General features: G+C 44.7%; 1 protein-coding gene across 7 annotated transcripts in view; it reads right to left on the bottom strand.

Moving 5' to 3' along the window:
- Nucleotides 1-11,868, bottom strand: part of RBM47 (RNA binding motif protein 47) — a 76,293-nt gene that overhangs the window by 3,425 nt on the left and 61,000 nt on the right. For 6 of the 7 annotated variants that reach the window (XM_074541578.1, XM_074541577.1, XM_074541575.1 and 3 more), the window contains 3 exons: nt 5,155-6,314; nt 3,477-3,683; nt 17-219 (listed from right to left, as the gene is read on the bottom strand). In XM_074541578.1, the coding sequence (XP_074397679.1) occupies nt 17-219; nt 3,477-3,683; nt 5,155-6,283 (1,539 nt within the window). In that variant the 5' untranslated portion in view covers nt 6,284-6,314. The remainder of the gene's footprint in view (nt 1-16; nt 220-3,476; nt 3,684-5,154; nt 6,315-11,868) is intronic. The other variant, XM_014269492.3, reaches the window with a different exon arrangement.

Genomic DNA, 11,868 nt, shown 5'->3' with positions numbered 1-11,868 from the left:
TCTGTGCTGAGCTCACCTGGAAGGGAGGAGGTGTTGACACAGCTGGTATTACAGCTGCGGCTGCGGCCGCTGCAGCAGCTGCTGCACTAGCTGGGTCCTGCTGGACAGCTATGGGGTTGATGATGTGCTCAACAGTGTGGATTTTGCCATCTTCCATCATCTTGGCTGGTGGTGCGGCCTGAAACATGGAGTACTGGGCACCAATGGCAGGGATGGCCACTAGGAGAGACCAGACATATCAGATACATCGGGAAAGAGTTTCCAGGACCTCCTGGCAAACACTCTCCCCCGCCAGCTGTGCCAACTCTCCAGCTGTGATCCTGTGCTGCTCTCATCAGGGCAGGTAGCCTTTTGTGCAGGCAGGGGACCTGGGGCACCTCTTCCCTCCCATGCATGGGAGCACCATAGCTGATGCACAGTGACAGGCTCAGTGCTGCTTGGTCCAGCATTTTCCCCCATGTCCTGCCATGAGTATCCTAGGGCCAGTCCTCCTCGGGACTGGGATCTGTGACCCAGATTTACACAACCCCTTCTGACCACTGCTGTCCTTCTCTCTGGCTGAGAGTGGCCTGATCACAGGCAGTAAGAGTGTGTAATGTCCCAGTGAGTCCCTGCTCCAGCTGTTGACATCAAGGAATATGTAGCTACCATAGGGAGAGCTGCTCCAGGACAGAAAGTTGTGGTTTCTACTGCAGAAGTTACAGGCAGCAATGGGTCTGCTTTACATGCCATCCTCTGGGCAACCCTGTGAAAATATCAGCTCTGTTACCAGCATTTCCCAGGACTAGCTTGGCTAAACAGGTTTTATCCCATCTGTTTGCTACTGGAGTGCTGTGTCCAGTTCTGGAGCTCCCAACATAAGAAGGATGTGAACCTGTTGGAGCAGGTTCAGAAGATGTTAAGCAAGAGGGAGCACCTCTGCTGTTAAGTCAAACGGGGAGAGTTGGGGTTGTTTAGCCTGGAGAAAAGATGCCTCTGGGATAAAGACCTCTGCTGGAGCTTTTCAGTACTTAAAGGGGTCCTGTAAGAAAGACTTTATGGTAAGGCCTGTAATGATAGGCCAAGGGGTAACAGGGTTAAACTTAAAAAGGGTTGGGCATAAGAAAGAAATACTCTGATGAGACACTGGACTTGTTGTCCAGAGAAGTTTTGTGTAGCTCATTATTGGAAGTGTTTAAGTTCAGGTTGGATGGGCCTTCGAGCAACCTAATCTAGTTTAAGACATCTCTGCCCATGACAGGGGCATTGGATTAGACGTTCTTTACAGTCCCTTCCAATGGAAACCATTCTATGATGCTGTGATTTCCATCATTGCCTCATATTGCACACTTCAGCATTCAGCTTGCTAGCTTTCTAGCAGCAAGGCTATTCACAAGGAAAACAAAGAAATCCATAAATAGTGGATGATGGACTAAGAGGTGGCATTGGCATTTATGGGAGGTGCAGCCACTAAGCCAGAAATGAACCCTAATACGTACACAGGTTTATTTCTGCGCAATGGAACTTTGCAATGTTAAAGTGTGCAGGTATGCCTGGTGGAAGGAGGTGACAGAAAGCACTACTCTTGCTCTGATCCTGGAGACTGCAACAAGGAAGCTGATCAGATATCTTTCAGGCAGAAATGTGTTCTCCACCAGTGGACTACCACTGTTTCCTCAAGCAGAGACCCCCAACACATGAGGTTTTCCAGTTCTCCTTTTACACAGAGTCCACCTGGTCAGGTCAAACCGGTTTTGTCTCTGGTTTAAATATCCTGGATGATTTCTCACCGAGGCAAAGAGCTCACATGCTCCATTCTGCAATAACTTCTGGCAGAAAAACCATAGCAGGCATCTGGGATACTGGGGTGACCTCCCAGGAGTATTCCAACTATTTGTAGAGAAATGAGCTTTAAGGTCGGTCTAAACAGTAGGCAGGAAACTTTGCAGTCAGTACATTTCTACTCTTCTGTTCTGGTAAAGTGCTTTCAAAGTCATACCCTCTTAATAAAAGAGGTAACTCTTGCGTGAGGTACCTCTTATTAGATCAGCTGATGTGACTGGGGAGAACAGACCAGGTGCTGCTGTGCTCAGAGGCTGTGCTGGAACCATACAGCAGGGGAAGGTCTAATAAAAAACCCTGAATCTCAACATGCTTCAAGTGTAGAAACACTTTGACTTCAGCTTCAAGCTTTTGTTTGCAGTTGAATGAAATATAGACACCACTAATTAGCATGCATTTCCAAGCTCACTTTTCAAGCATACTTTAGTAATACTTGGAATTCCTAAAGTATCTTTGCAAACACACGTAGCGGTAATACTTTCTGGTGGCGAGTGGGTAGTTTTCTCAGGAAGTCTGATCTTTCTCCAACTCCAATCTTAACAGCCTTCCTTTGTCTCTAGACTTCTGATATTATCTCATCCAGCTGTTATGAGGAACTCTTCACAGACTTCATTAGATGCAAGCTGTAATTTTCACTGACATAAATGAAACATGTTTTGGGAAACCACAGTAGCTCTATTATTAAGCAATCTTGCCATTTGCAGTTTACTTGGAAAGAAAAATGAAGGAGAAGACATCAGGACTTAAGGATGGAGTCCCCAACCCCTTCAAGGACCTTCTTCCTTAGACTACTTTTCCAAATAAAAATTTTTCCAAACAGGATCTTGAGGAATTGCAGAGCTTCAGCTTTCCTCTTGTTCACTTGGGAATGGCAAGGGCTGGGCACTCAGCTGGCAAAGCAGCAGAAAGGGGGCAATCCCTGCCCCAGCCCTTGGACTGGCCCATCAGAGCCCAGCAGAGATGAGAGCACTCCTGTAGGCACTGCACAGCTGCAAAGATGGACCTGAGGGCTCCCTGCCTTGCTCCTTCCCCATGCCACTGATGGAGATGGAGGAGATTGCCTCACCCAGGGACTTTCCTGCAATGGAAAACCCCAGATCCTTTTCTCAGCCTCATACCACTGGAGCAAGATGGACTAAACAGGACAGGGCTCCAGCCTGGCTGGAAATCTAGGATAGGAAGGGTGAAATCATCTCCCAGAGTGAAATTAACATTGAAGACCTTAAAAGAGAGGAAGATTGATCTTAGTCACCATGTTCTGGTTTCCAGGACTAGAAGGAGAGGAAAGCCTGCTTCCTCCTAAACAAATGCAAAAGGGGAGAGGAGGAGTGGGAGTTGCTTTAGTCCTTTTTACTTTGGCCTGAAGAACTCCCAGATACTTGTGTCCCCTATTAGTCCTTTTTACTTTGGTCTGAAGAACTCCCAGATATTTGTGTCCCCTATCCTGCTGTGTGCCTCTTGTGTGAAGAAAGTCTGGCCAGGGCCAGGAGGCACTCAGCACAAGGGAGCACTGAGCCCCAGCCCTGGGATCACCCCCATTGCTGCAGTTGCAGCTGTGGACTGGCCCTGGAGGGGTTCTCACATGCCTGAGACAGGGCTTGGAGTGGGGGCCTGCCCACCACCCCTGCTTTCCTCCCCTCCTTGCACATACTAACCTGCACCAGGCTTAATGGCCACTGGACTGACTGCAGGTAACTCCAAGTTGGGAACCAGTTCGAATCCTTTCTCTTGCTGCTTTCCTTTGCCTTCATGGTACCTGCTGTAGATTCCACGGCCAGCGGAGTATCCCCCCAGGTAGGAGCCCCTGGGACCCGGAGCTCTGTTGCCAGCTGCACCTCGCCCTCTGCCTCGTATGCTGCCTGCTTATGATAACAACACAGAAGATGGTGAGTAATGGACAGTGACAGCCCTGTGGGGAGCACGAGTGACCCCAGGCTGAAATCTGGAGGCTTGCACTTAGAAATGTGGCTGCTTAAGTCAGCATGGTTGAGTCTTAGTGACCCTGCTTAGGGAAACAGAAGTGCCTAAGAAGTATCCAGTAAACCTATTTTTGTTTGGCTTTTGATGTTTGTGAGCATATATTCACTGCTCATTCATATTGATGGAACTCTTGTGAGTGTTACAGGTTCAATGCAGTCAGTAGAGAGTGAGAGGATCCTCTGGCTGATTTCTGTGCATTAGGAAGAGCTTCTGCTTTCAGATGTCCTCCAGAGAAGACCAAACTTGTCAACTGGTTGCAATGGGACTTTGCCAAAATGGCACAGCATCACACCTGCCCTTTAATCAACTTTGTCCCATGACTGCATATATTTTCACTTACATTGTTTAATTGTTTTCTCTGCTATTTTATTTAGGTGTATATAACCCATTTCCAATAATATTGCCTTTATTCATTTTAGTGACTACACATCTGTTCTGACAGTACTTTGAACACTGCAGTATTGATGTACTTTATGATGATCTAATTGAATATTTAGTCTGTTACTTAACTCTGTCATAGTTCATTGCAAGTACAAACCTGGAAATTGAGAAGAAGCTGAAATTCTTGAATGATTACAGTTAAAAATACTTCTTGGTTTATGTGGGAGCTTTAAGAATATATTTATGCTAAATTGCTTCTTCTATGGAAATACACATCAAATGTCAGGAAACTCTAATTCCTGTAAGTACAGGATAATTGTAATTATAATTCCAGTTATAGCTGTTAGGGTTTTTTATGAATAAGTGATTTTTGGTTAATTTTTAATGACTGTAACAGATAACTAATTAAGGTATATATAATAAAATATTTTTTTTTCACTCACGTGATTTCTTCTGCTTGTAGTTCTCAAATGATTTTATGAAGGACAGCATTACTGTCATTTTAATGTGGAAGGTAAATGACACCTAGAGAGCTCCTAACTAAGGCTTTCCCTAACTCCTTCCCTTTGGATAGGTCACCATACTCACGCCTCCAGAGCACTCCGTCATAGGATCCAGCTCTTTGGAAGGAGACATCAGACAATGGAATCCTTAGACTTGCTCAGACTTAGTACATTGCTCATAAAACCCAGATCCGTCTGTTCCCCATTTCATGCTTGGCTTTTACCTATTCTTAACCCAATATTTGATACCTCTCTCATACTATCTTGCACATTTGCAATTAGTTATAGATATATACACTTTATGTAGTCATAAACTAAAGTAAGACCCAACAGAAATATGACAAAAAGGCCTATGCAAGAGCATTAATAAAAAATTGCTTAGTACTAGCTGTCCTTTGGCTGAGGCAGACCTCTGGCATCAGCCTAAGATCAAAGCTGCCCATCACATCCCCTAATTGTGCTTACTAACCTTTCACAAAGTAATCTCTGTTGGGCCCGATCAAGGCATTGTATGGATATCCATAGTATGCCAGTGTGTATGGATCACAAGAGTAAACATAGTTAGGCTGCTGCGTTACTTCGGAGGTTGCTGCAGCCCCTCCTTTTGCTGCTTTCTGGTAGCGAGTGTACTGCTCCTTGTCTACAGGCTTGGCCAAGGTAACCTCCAGGCACGAGCCCTCTAGTTCAACACCATTCAGGTTGTTCATGGCATGAATGGCATCTTCCCTGGTTGTAAAGTGCACAAAGGCGTAATCACGGATTTTTTTCACTCTCTCTACACAACCAGGGTTAAACTGACCGAACACCTTTTTAATGGTGTCCTCTGTGGTCTCAATCATTAAATTCCTCACATATAAGATTTTAACAGTCTCCATGACATCTTCATCCACATCTATCTCTGGTTCTGCCCAGTCAACAGCAATTTGATGTCCCCACAGCTGGATCCTTCCTGGCATGAGTTTTCTCCTGGCCATGGCTGCTGCTCGATGGCTCTCATACTCCACAAAGGCAAAGCCTCTGTTCTTCATCTTGTCTGCGGCGCTGGCATACACAATGACATCCAGCACACCTTCTGTCACCTTGGCAATCTCTTCCAGGATCTCCTCTCTCTTCTTCATCTTGGGAATGCCTCCGATGAAGAGCCGGCAGTTATCCACGCTGCAGCAGACGCCCAGCAGCCTGCCGGGGCGGATTTCGTAGTTGTTCAGCTCCCTGACGGCGCGCTTCGCCTCGTGCTTCTGGGTGTACATCACGAAGGCGTAGCCACGGTTCTTCCCATCGAAGTCCATCATCAGGCGCATCTCGTAGATGCGGCCCACAGACTCGAACACAGGGACCAGCTCATCCTCGTAGACGTCGCGGGGGATTTTGCCCACGAAGACTTCGCAGCCGCGCGGCGGGTGCAGGCCCTCCCAGCCGGGAGGAGGCCCTCCGTACTTGCGCTGCCCGTTCTCCTGGACCATGCTGTACCCAGTGCGGGCCATGAGGGCCAGCAGAGCCGCCTCGTTGGGCGCACCGGCAACACCTTCGGGCACTTTTGTGGTGGCCACGTTAGTGGAATCATTGCTCATCCTTGCAGTGGAATCCTCAGCGGTCATGGTGTCAAACTCATTCACGGCGTGATAAAACCTGGGCAAATGAAGAAGGAGGACACTCGTTAAAAGCTATTAGCTACCATGAGAATTTCACCTCTCTCTTTCATTTTCCTGTAGTTGTTCTGCAAGTTTGTTTTTCAAACTGGGACTAAGGCTGCAGAAAAACAGAGGAAAAAGTCACACCAGCCTGAAGAATGTTACTGCAGGGACAGCGCATCCTGGACATAGGCAAAGCTTCTCTTTGAGGGAATGGTCGAGGATCACCTGCTCACACATCCCAGGCATCAAGAGCTGCTGTCACAGGACACCAAAGGCACATGAATGGATGCCATCAAGTACCTCAAAATCTCAAGACAGCTTTGAAATGGTAAGAAGGAGATTGCACAGAATTGGGAGAGAGAAGATACTGACAGGAAGACAGAGGTATCCTACAGAGCCTTCTCTTCCCTCTCAATCACTCATCAGTTAATCCATTTACTCCTGAACAGCACAAGCACCAGGTGCCATATTCCATGGTGAAAGGTGGCAAATGCATGAGAAGCACCAGACAGCTTCCATTTAATAACAACCCCTTGCTCCCCTAGACCTCTGCAGTAACTGTCAAGTAGGAAATAGTAAATACATTTTAGCAGTGGGGGTGGGGGACAATTTGTGTTCTTTTTGTGCAAAGAGTGATCTGACAAGCTTCTGAGTTGCCTACTGCATGTGTTACAATGTCTGAGGTGTTTGTCTCTTCCATTATTACAGCAGGACTTGACAAAAGCTGAAGAGAATCACTCCTTTATGAGAGGCTGTGCTTTAAACCAAGCATGGCACTGCAAGCCTGCAAGAGGAAGGTAAATCACAGAAACCTTATTCTGCATTTGAACAGAGGCAGAGAGCAGGAAGTGAAGACATACAGGAAATGACCATGCTAACAACCAAAACTGCAAGACAGTGAACTTTCTTTCTGAGCACAATTAAATAAGACACCTTGGACTCTGAGAGTAGTTAGTTCATCGACTTTTAAACCTGCAATGGTCCACCAGACAATTTAATACAAGTGATTGTATATGACATGGACCATTACATTTTAGTGTTATTTGCACATTAGGTGCTATAGCACTTATCTGAGTAAATTGTATTTTCCACAAGGACCTTGGCTGTAAGGAATCAGAGAGCTGTGGACCACACATCCCTGTATGGCTTGTTTGCTAACCACTCCCTCATACAAGTAAGTGTGCAATATTTTTCACAAGAATTTCTCTGGCTTTTGCTTCCAGACAGGATTAGATAGACTAAACAGTCTTTCAAGACCTCTGCTTATGCCTTCTAATGATATTTAAGTCACTTAATCACAACACAAGCCTGTCTTTTGAATAGAACTTGCAGGCTAAGCTCACAATTAGTCACTTGCACCCAAAATTACTGGGTTTTGGTCTTTTGACAGTTCTCTAGAGCTTCAGCCTTTTTCACCTTTGCTATATACAGGAATGAGGATCATCCCTCCTTCTTCTCCCCACGTCTGTCTTGCCAAAGCCTGCTTCTTCACACCTTCTCACTGGCAAGTCACATGAAGCTGGGAAGGGTTTTTTCAATTCTAACCTCAAATCCTCTATAGAAGCACCAAGTGCTCTGGTTATGTCCCATGTAGCCGGCATGACTTGTGTTTACTACTCTGAATGCCACAACCTTGCATTCAGCCCTATCCCAACCGCATTTTGAATAGATCCCACCTATTGAATGTTACACAATTGGCTCCTTCCCATGGTGCTCTATAACTCCATCAGTCTCTCCTTCACTGATTTATTTGTCATGACTTGCATTCATCACCAGTCTGTTGATGGAACTGTCAAAATACACTCACCCTTGTAGGACACTGCAAACCTCTGTAAGAAGTGTTCTCAATATATAGGTTTGACAGGGTTATTTTTTATTTTAAATAAAAAAGGATGAAGCTTCAGAGAGATTTATTTATTCTATACAGTTTTCTTATTCAGTGAGACATAGGTTTCTCTCTGTCCCATAATTGCATTGATGACCACCAAGGAAGATTTTTCATTGGTGCAGCAAGACCAAGTTCACAAAAATATCAGCACAAATTTTAGGCACCAAAGTCTGATTTGTATGGTTCACAAAATCTATTAAAATCCTAGTAACCTCAGCACCTCAGATTTTTTCAGTAAAGCTCCTGAGCTGTCCAGAGCTGTGCTGGTCTATATCCAGAGGTGTCTCTGCACAAGCCAGGGCAAACACTGTTGAGCCTGGTTCAACTCCTAAATGTATTTGGGATTGGGAAACCAGACCTCTGAGCTTTGGTCTGTGGTAGGACCTGATCCTGCACGTGTTTTTGGCTATGAGTGTTGCATGCTGATGCTTCTGAGCCATGTCAATTTAAAAATATGGAGAGCAGAGGAGAATATAAAGAAAGTGGAGAGCAGTAAAAGTGATGCTGATGCTCAGGCAATACTTTACTAAACATGATTCCTTTGAAGCCAGATCTGTCATGAATAGCTTCTTGAACTGTTGATACACATTTCTCTCAGATTCAAACATCACCCTTTAACAGTTATTTAACAGACACCCTTTAACACACATTTTAATTTTATTCCTGGGAATTATTTGAAATAATTAAGAGCTTAAGACAGAGTAAAACATCTTCATTTTTCACTTGACAGTTTGCTCCTAGAAGTATAACTTCAGCTTTCTTGGAATAAAAGCAAAGCTGGTTATACAAACAATTTGGTGGGAAAGAATCATTACATGAGCCACCTGTTGGCAAGTCAAGTACTTATCACCCCAAGTTTGGCTAAGTTTAAAAATGACCAATTCCATTCAAACCACCTGTTTCAGGTCAACTCACAAAATAGGTCTCTATATCTCTGTTATCTGCAGGGCTCTGTGTCTGGGGCTAGAGTCTGGAAGGCTGCAGATGGCTACTGGGTTTGTGGAGTGAGGGGAGATGAAAAAATCTCCCCTGACCGCCAGAAACCAGTTGGTAATTCAATGGCCATGCAGGTGATTGCATGTTCTCCAGCACTTTGCATTGCACCAGCAAGATGATTTCTCATATTGCAAGTTGTGCCTGAAGCTGCTTCTAAGTGCTGCTGGCCACCTTTGCTGCAGACACTGCCACACACCATTTGTGATACTGCATCATTAAAAATCCCTTATGACCCTAAAATGCATTTATCCCTATGTAATTTGTTTTGAATCAAGATTCATGATCAAATGTGATCTGGGTTTTTTTCCTGTGCAGCTACATAGAGCTAGGTTTCATAAGTAAGTCCTACCTAAGAAAGTTATAGAGCCCATATAGTCCTAATTTTTGTAACTAAATACACACTTAACAACTTGTTCATTGTCATGTTACACAATCAACACCTTGACTAAGTTCATATAATCAACACCTTGATAAATATTACCAGAACATTTATTATCACTGATCACTTGTAGCTTGATGAGAAAATGCACAGCCTGTCTGGTCTGAGTGCTTTTCTCTTCTGCTGCTACCGCCTTTCAAAATGGGCTACCAACACAATTTAACCCTTTTCAGACTAAAATGCAATCCCTCGCAAGAAAACAGTTTTTGAAAATACCAGTTTCCAAAGTGTTCAAACCTGCTTGTGCATTTTTTAAGTCAACAGTAAACTGGTCATGAAAACCTGCTACCCTGTGTTGTGGGTCTACACAAGGCAAGGGTTGGTAATATGGGTCTAGTGGCCTTAATAAAGACAAACTGATTTCCAGCACCCAATAAGTGAGATCAGTGCTAGAAAAAGCAAAAATTTAATCTCCATTAAAATACAGTGTGTTGTGAAATATAAGTGCTTGGTTTCTAAACTCTGAGGAGGAAGGCATATCTGATCTTGATAACATATATTCAAAAAAAGAGAGACAGACAAATACATTTTTAACAGAAAGGTTGTGTTTTGGAGACAGACAAGTTTTAAATGACTCACTATCAGGACTGAGACGAGTCCTTTGCTTCTTTTTAGAAAAAGGTAAATCCTGCTTGATTGTTCACACCAGATGTTGTTAGATGGATGCTAACATCTGCCAGCCTACCAGGAGTGAGGCTTACCAGCCTCTCAGGAGTGAGGCATGAGCGAGCCCCTCAGTCCTCTGTTCCAAGGACTTCCTTGCACAGGTGAACTAGCAGACATACATGTTGCACTGAAACCATTCAAATTTCACTTCACCTTGCTTGTGAAACTCCTCTGCTGCCAGTGGGAAGGGTGTAAATAATTGTTGCCCTAAACATGAATTACCTTCTCTTTAAAGGCATTTTCATCCCACATCCCAGAATATTAAACGGCAAGCTTACTGCGTTGGTAGTGACTGACCTAAAGCATACTGCGGGCAGGCTGATTAACTGAGGCAGGTATTTTATTAAGTAGAAATACCACACCTTGATCAACAACAATGCAGGGCCAGATGGTGATGTCCCTTGTCCCAGGGCAAAGGCAGCTTGGGGCCCCATCAGGAAAGCAATGCCCAAAGTCCACAAGGGAACTTATCCCGGGGTTAGTCCAGCACTGGGCAGTGCCCTGTGAAGTTAGGCAGACATGTTCTCCTCTGTTGATCCTAGTGTGGTCAAACAGGCTTTTACAAACACAGGGACACAGCCAGTGTCCTTGTGGCAGTAACTGTGTCTCCACCTCACTCACGTGCTCCTAGAAAATGAGGTTGTTTACGTCTGGACTTAATTCACCCCCCCAGTTTTGTGTTACATGGATTTAGTGGCATCGTCTGTGGGTGACACAACTGCTGGCAGTCCCAAACCCTGGGGACAGGTGCCAGCATCACCACAGGCAACAGGAGAGACCAGGGAGATGTGCTGTCTCTGTGATAACTGTCCAGGGGAGGCATGGGGACACCTGTGCCCCACCTGCAGACCCTGTACTGCACAAACTCCCACTGAGCTGACAGGGTGTGTCCTCATGGACTCTGCACAGCTACTGCTTCCTTCAAGAAACTGCCACAGCTTTGCATTTTAAACCACAGAGGGAAAGACAGTTGCTGAAATTTCAAATACACCCAGTTGACAGAGGAAAATAACAACTACTGGCTTAAATGTGACCTTCCTGGTATTTTACTTGAAATAATAAGGGAAAATGTTGATCCTGATGATGATGATGATAGGCAGCAGCTCTAAAAGCATGGCTGTCATTAAAGTTCTTTATTTTCAAATCCTGACTCTATTCCCATGACAACTTTATATTCATAAAATGCATACAAAACCAAAAGCTTACTAAGAACAACTGTGTAATTTTATCACAAACATCAGACACCCCAGAAATGCTCCTGCTGCAAACACAGTTTGCCTGTTTAGACATCTATTGGCTGAACAGAAAAATTCAACAGCCTCATCAATTCTAAATAAGGTAGTGACTTGTGCATTGCTTCAAGTGTCCTGTGCAAGTTACCTCCCTGCTAAAAGATGATTACAGTATCATTATACCTCACTTTGCTCTTTCTTGACAAGACTCTTTTCCTCCTCACTAATTTCATCAATGAGCTGAACAAAGCAGGTGTCTTTGTTGCCAAAGCTGAGCCATGGCATGCCCAGCTGCAGGATCTGGGGCCAGTGTGGGGATCAACAGGAA

This window comes from Zonotrichia albicollis, chromosome 5 (assembly GCF_047830755.1).
Source record: "Zonotrichia albicollis isolate bZonAlb1 chromosome 5, bZonAlb1.hap1, whole genome shotgun sequence".
NCBI classification, from domain to species: domain Eukaryota; kingdom Metazoa; phylum Chordata; class Aves; order Passeriformes; family Passerellidae; genus Zonotrichia; species Zonotrichia albicollis.
This window is presented reverse-complemented; position numbering and strand designations above follow the sequence as displayed.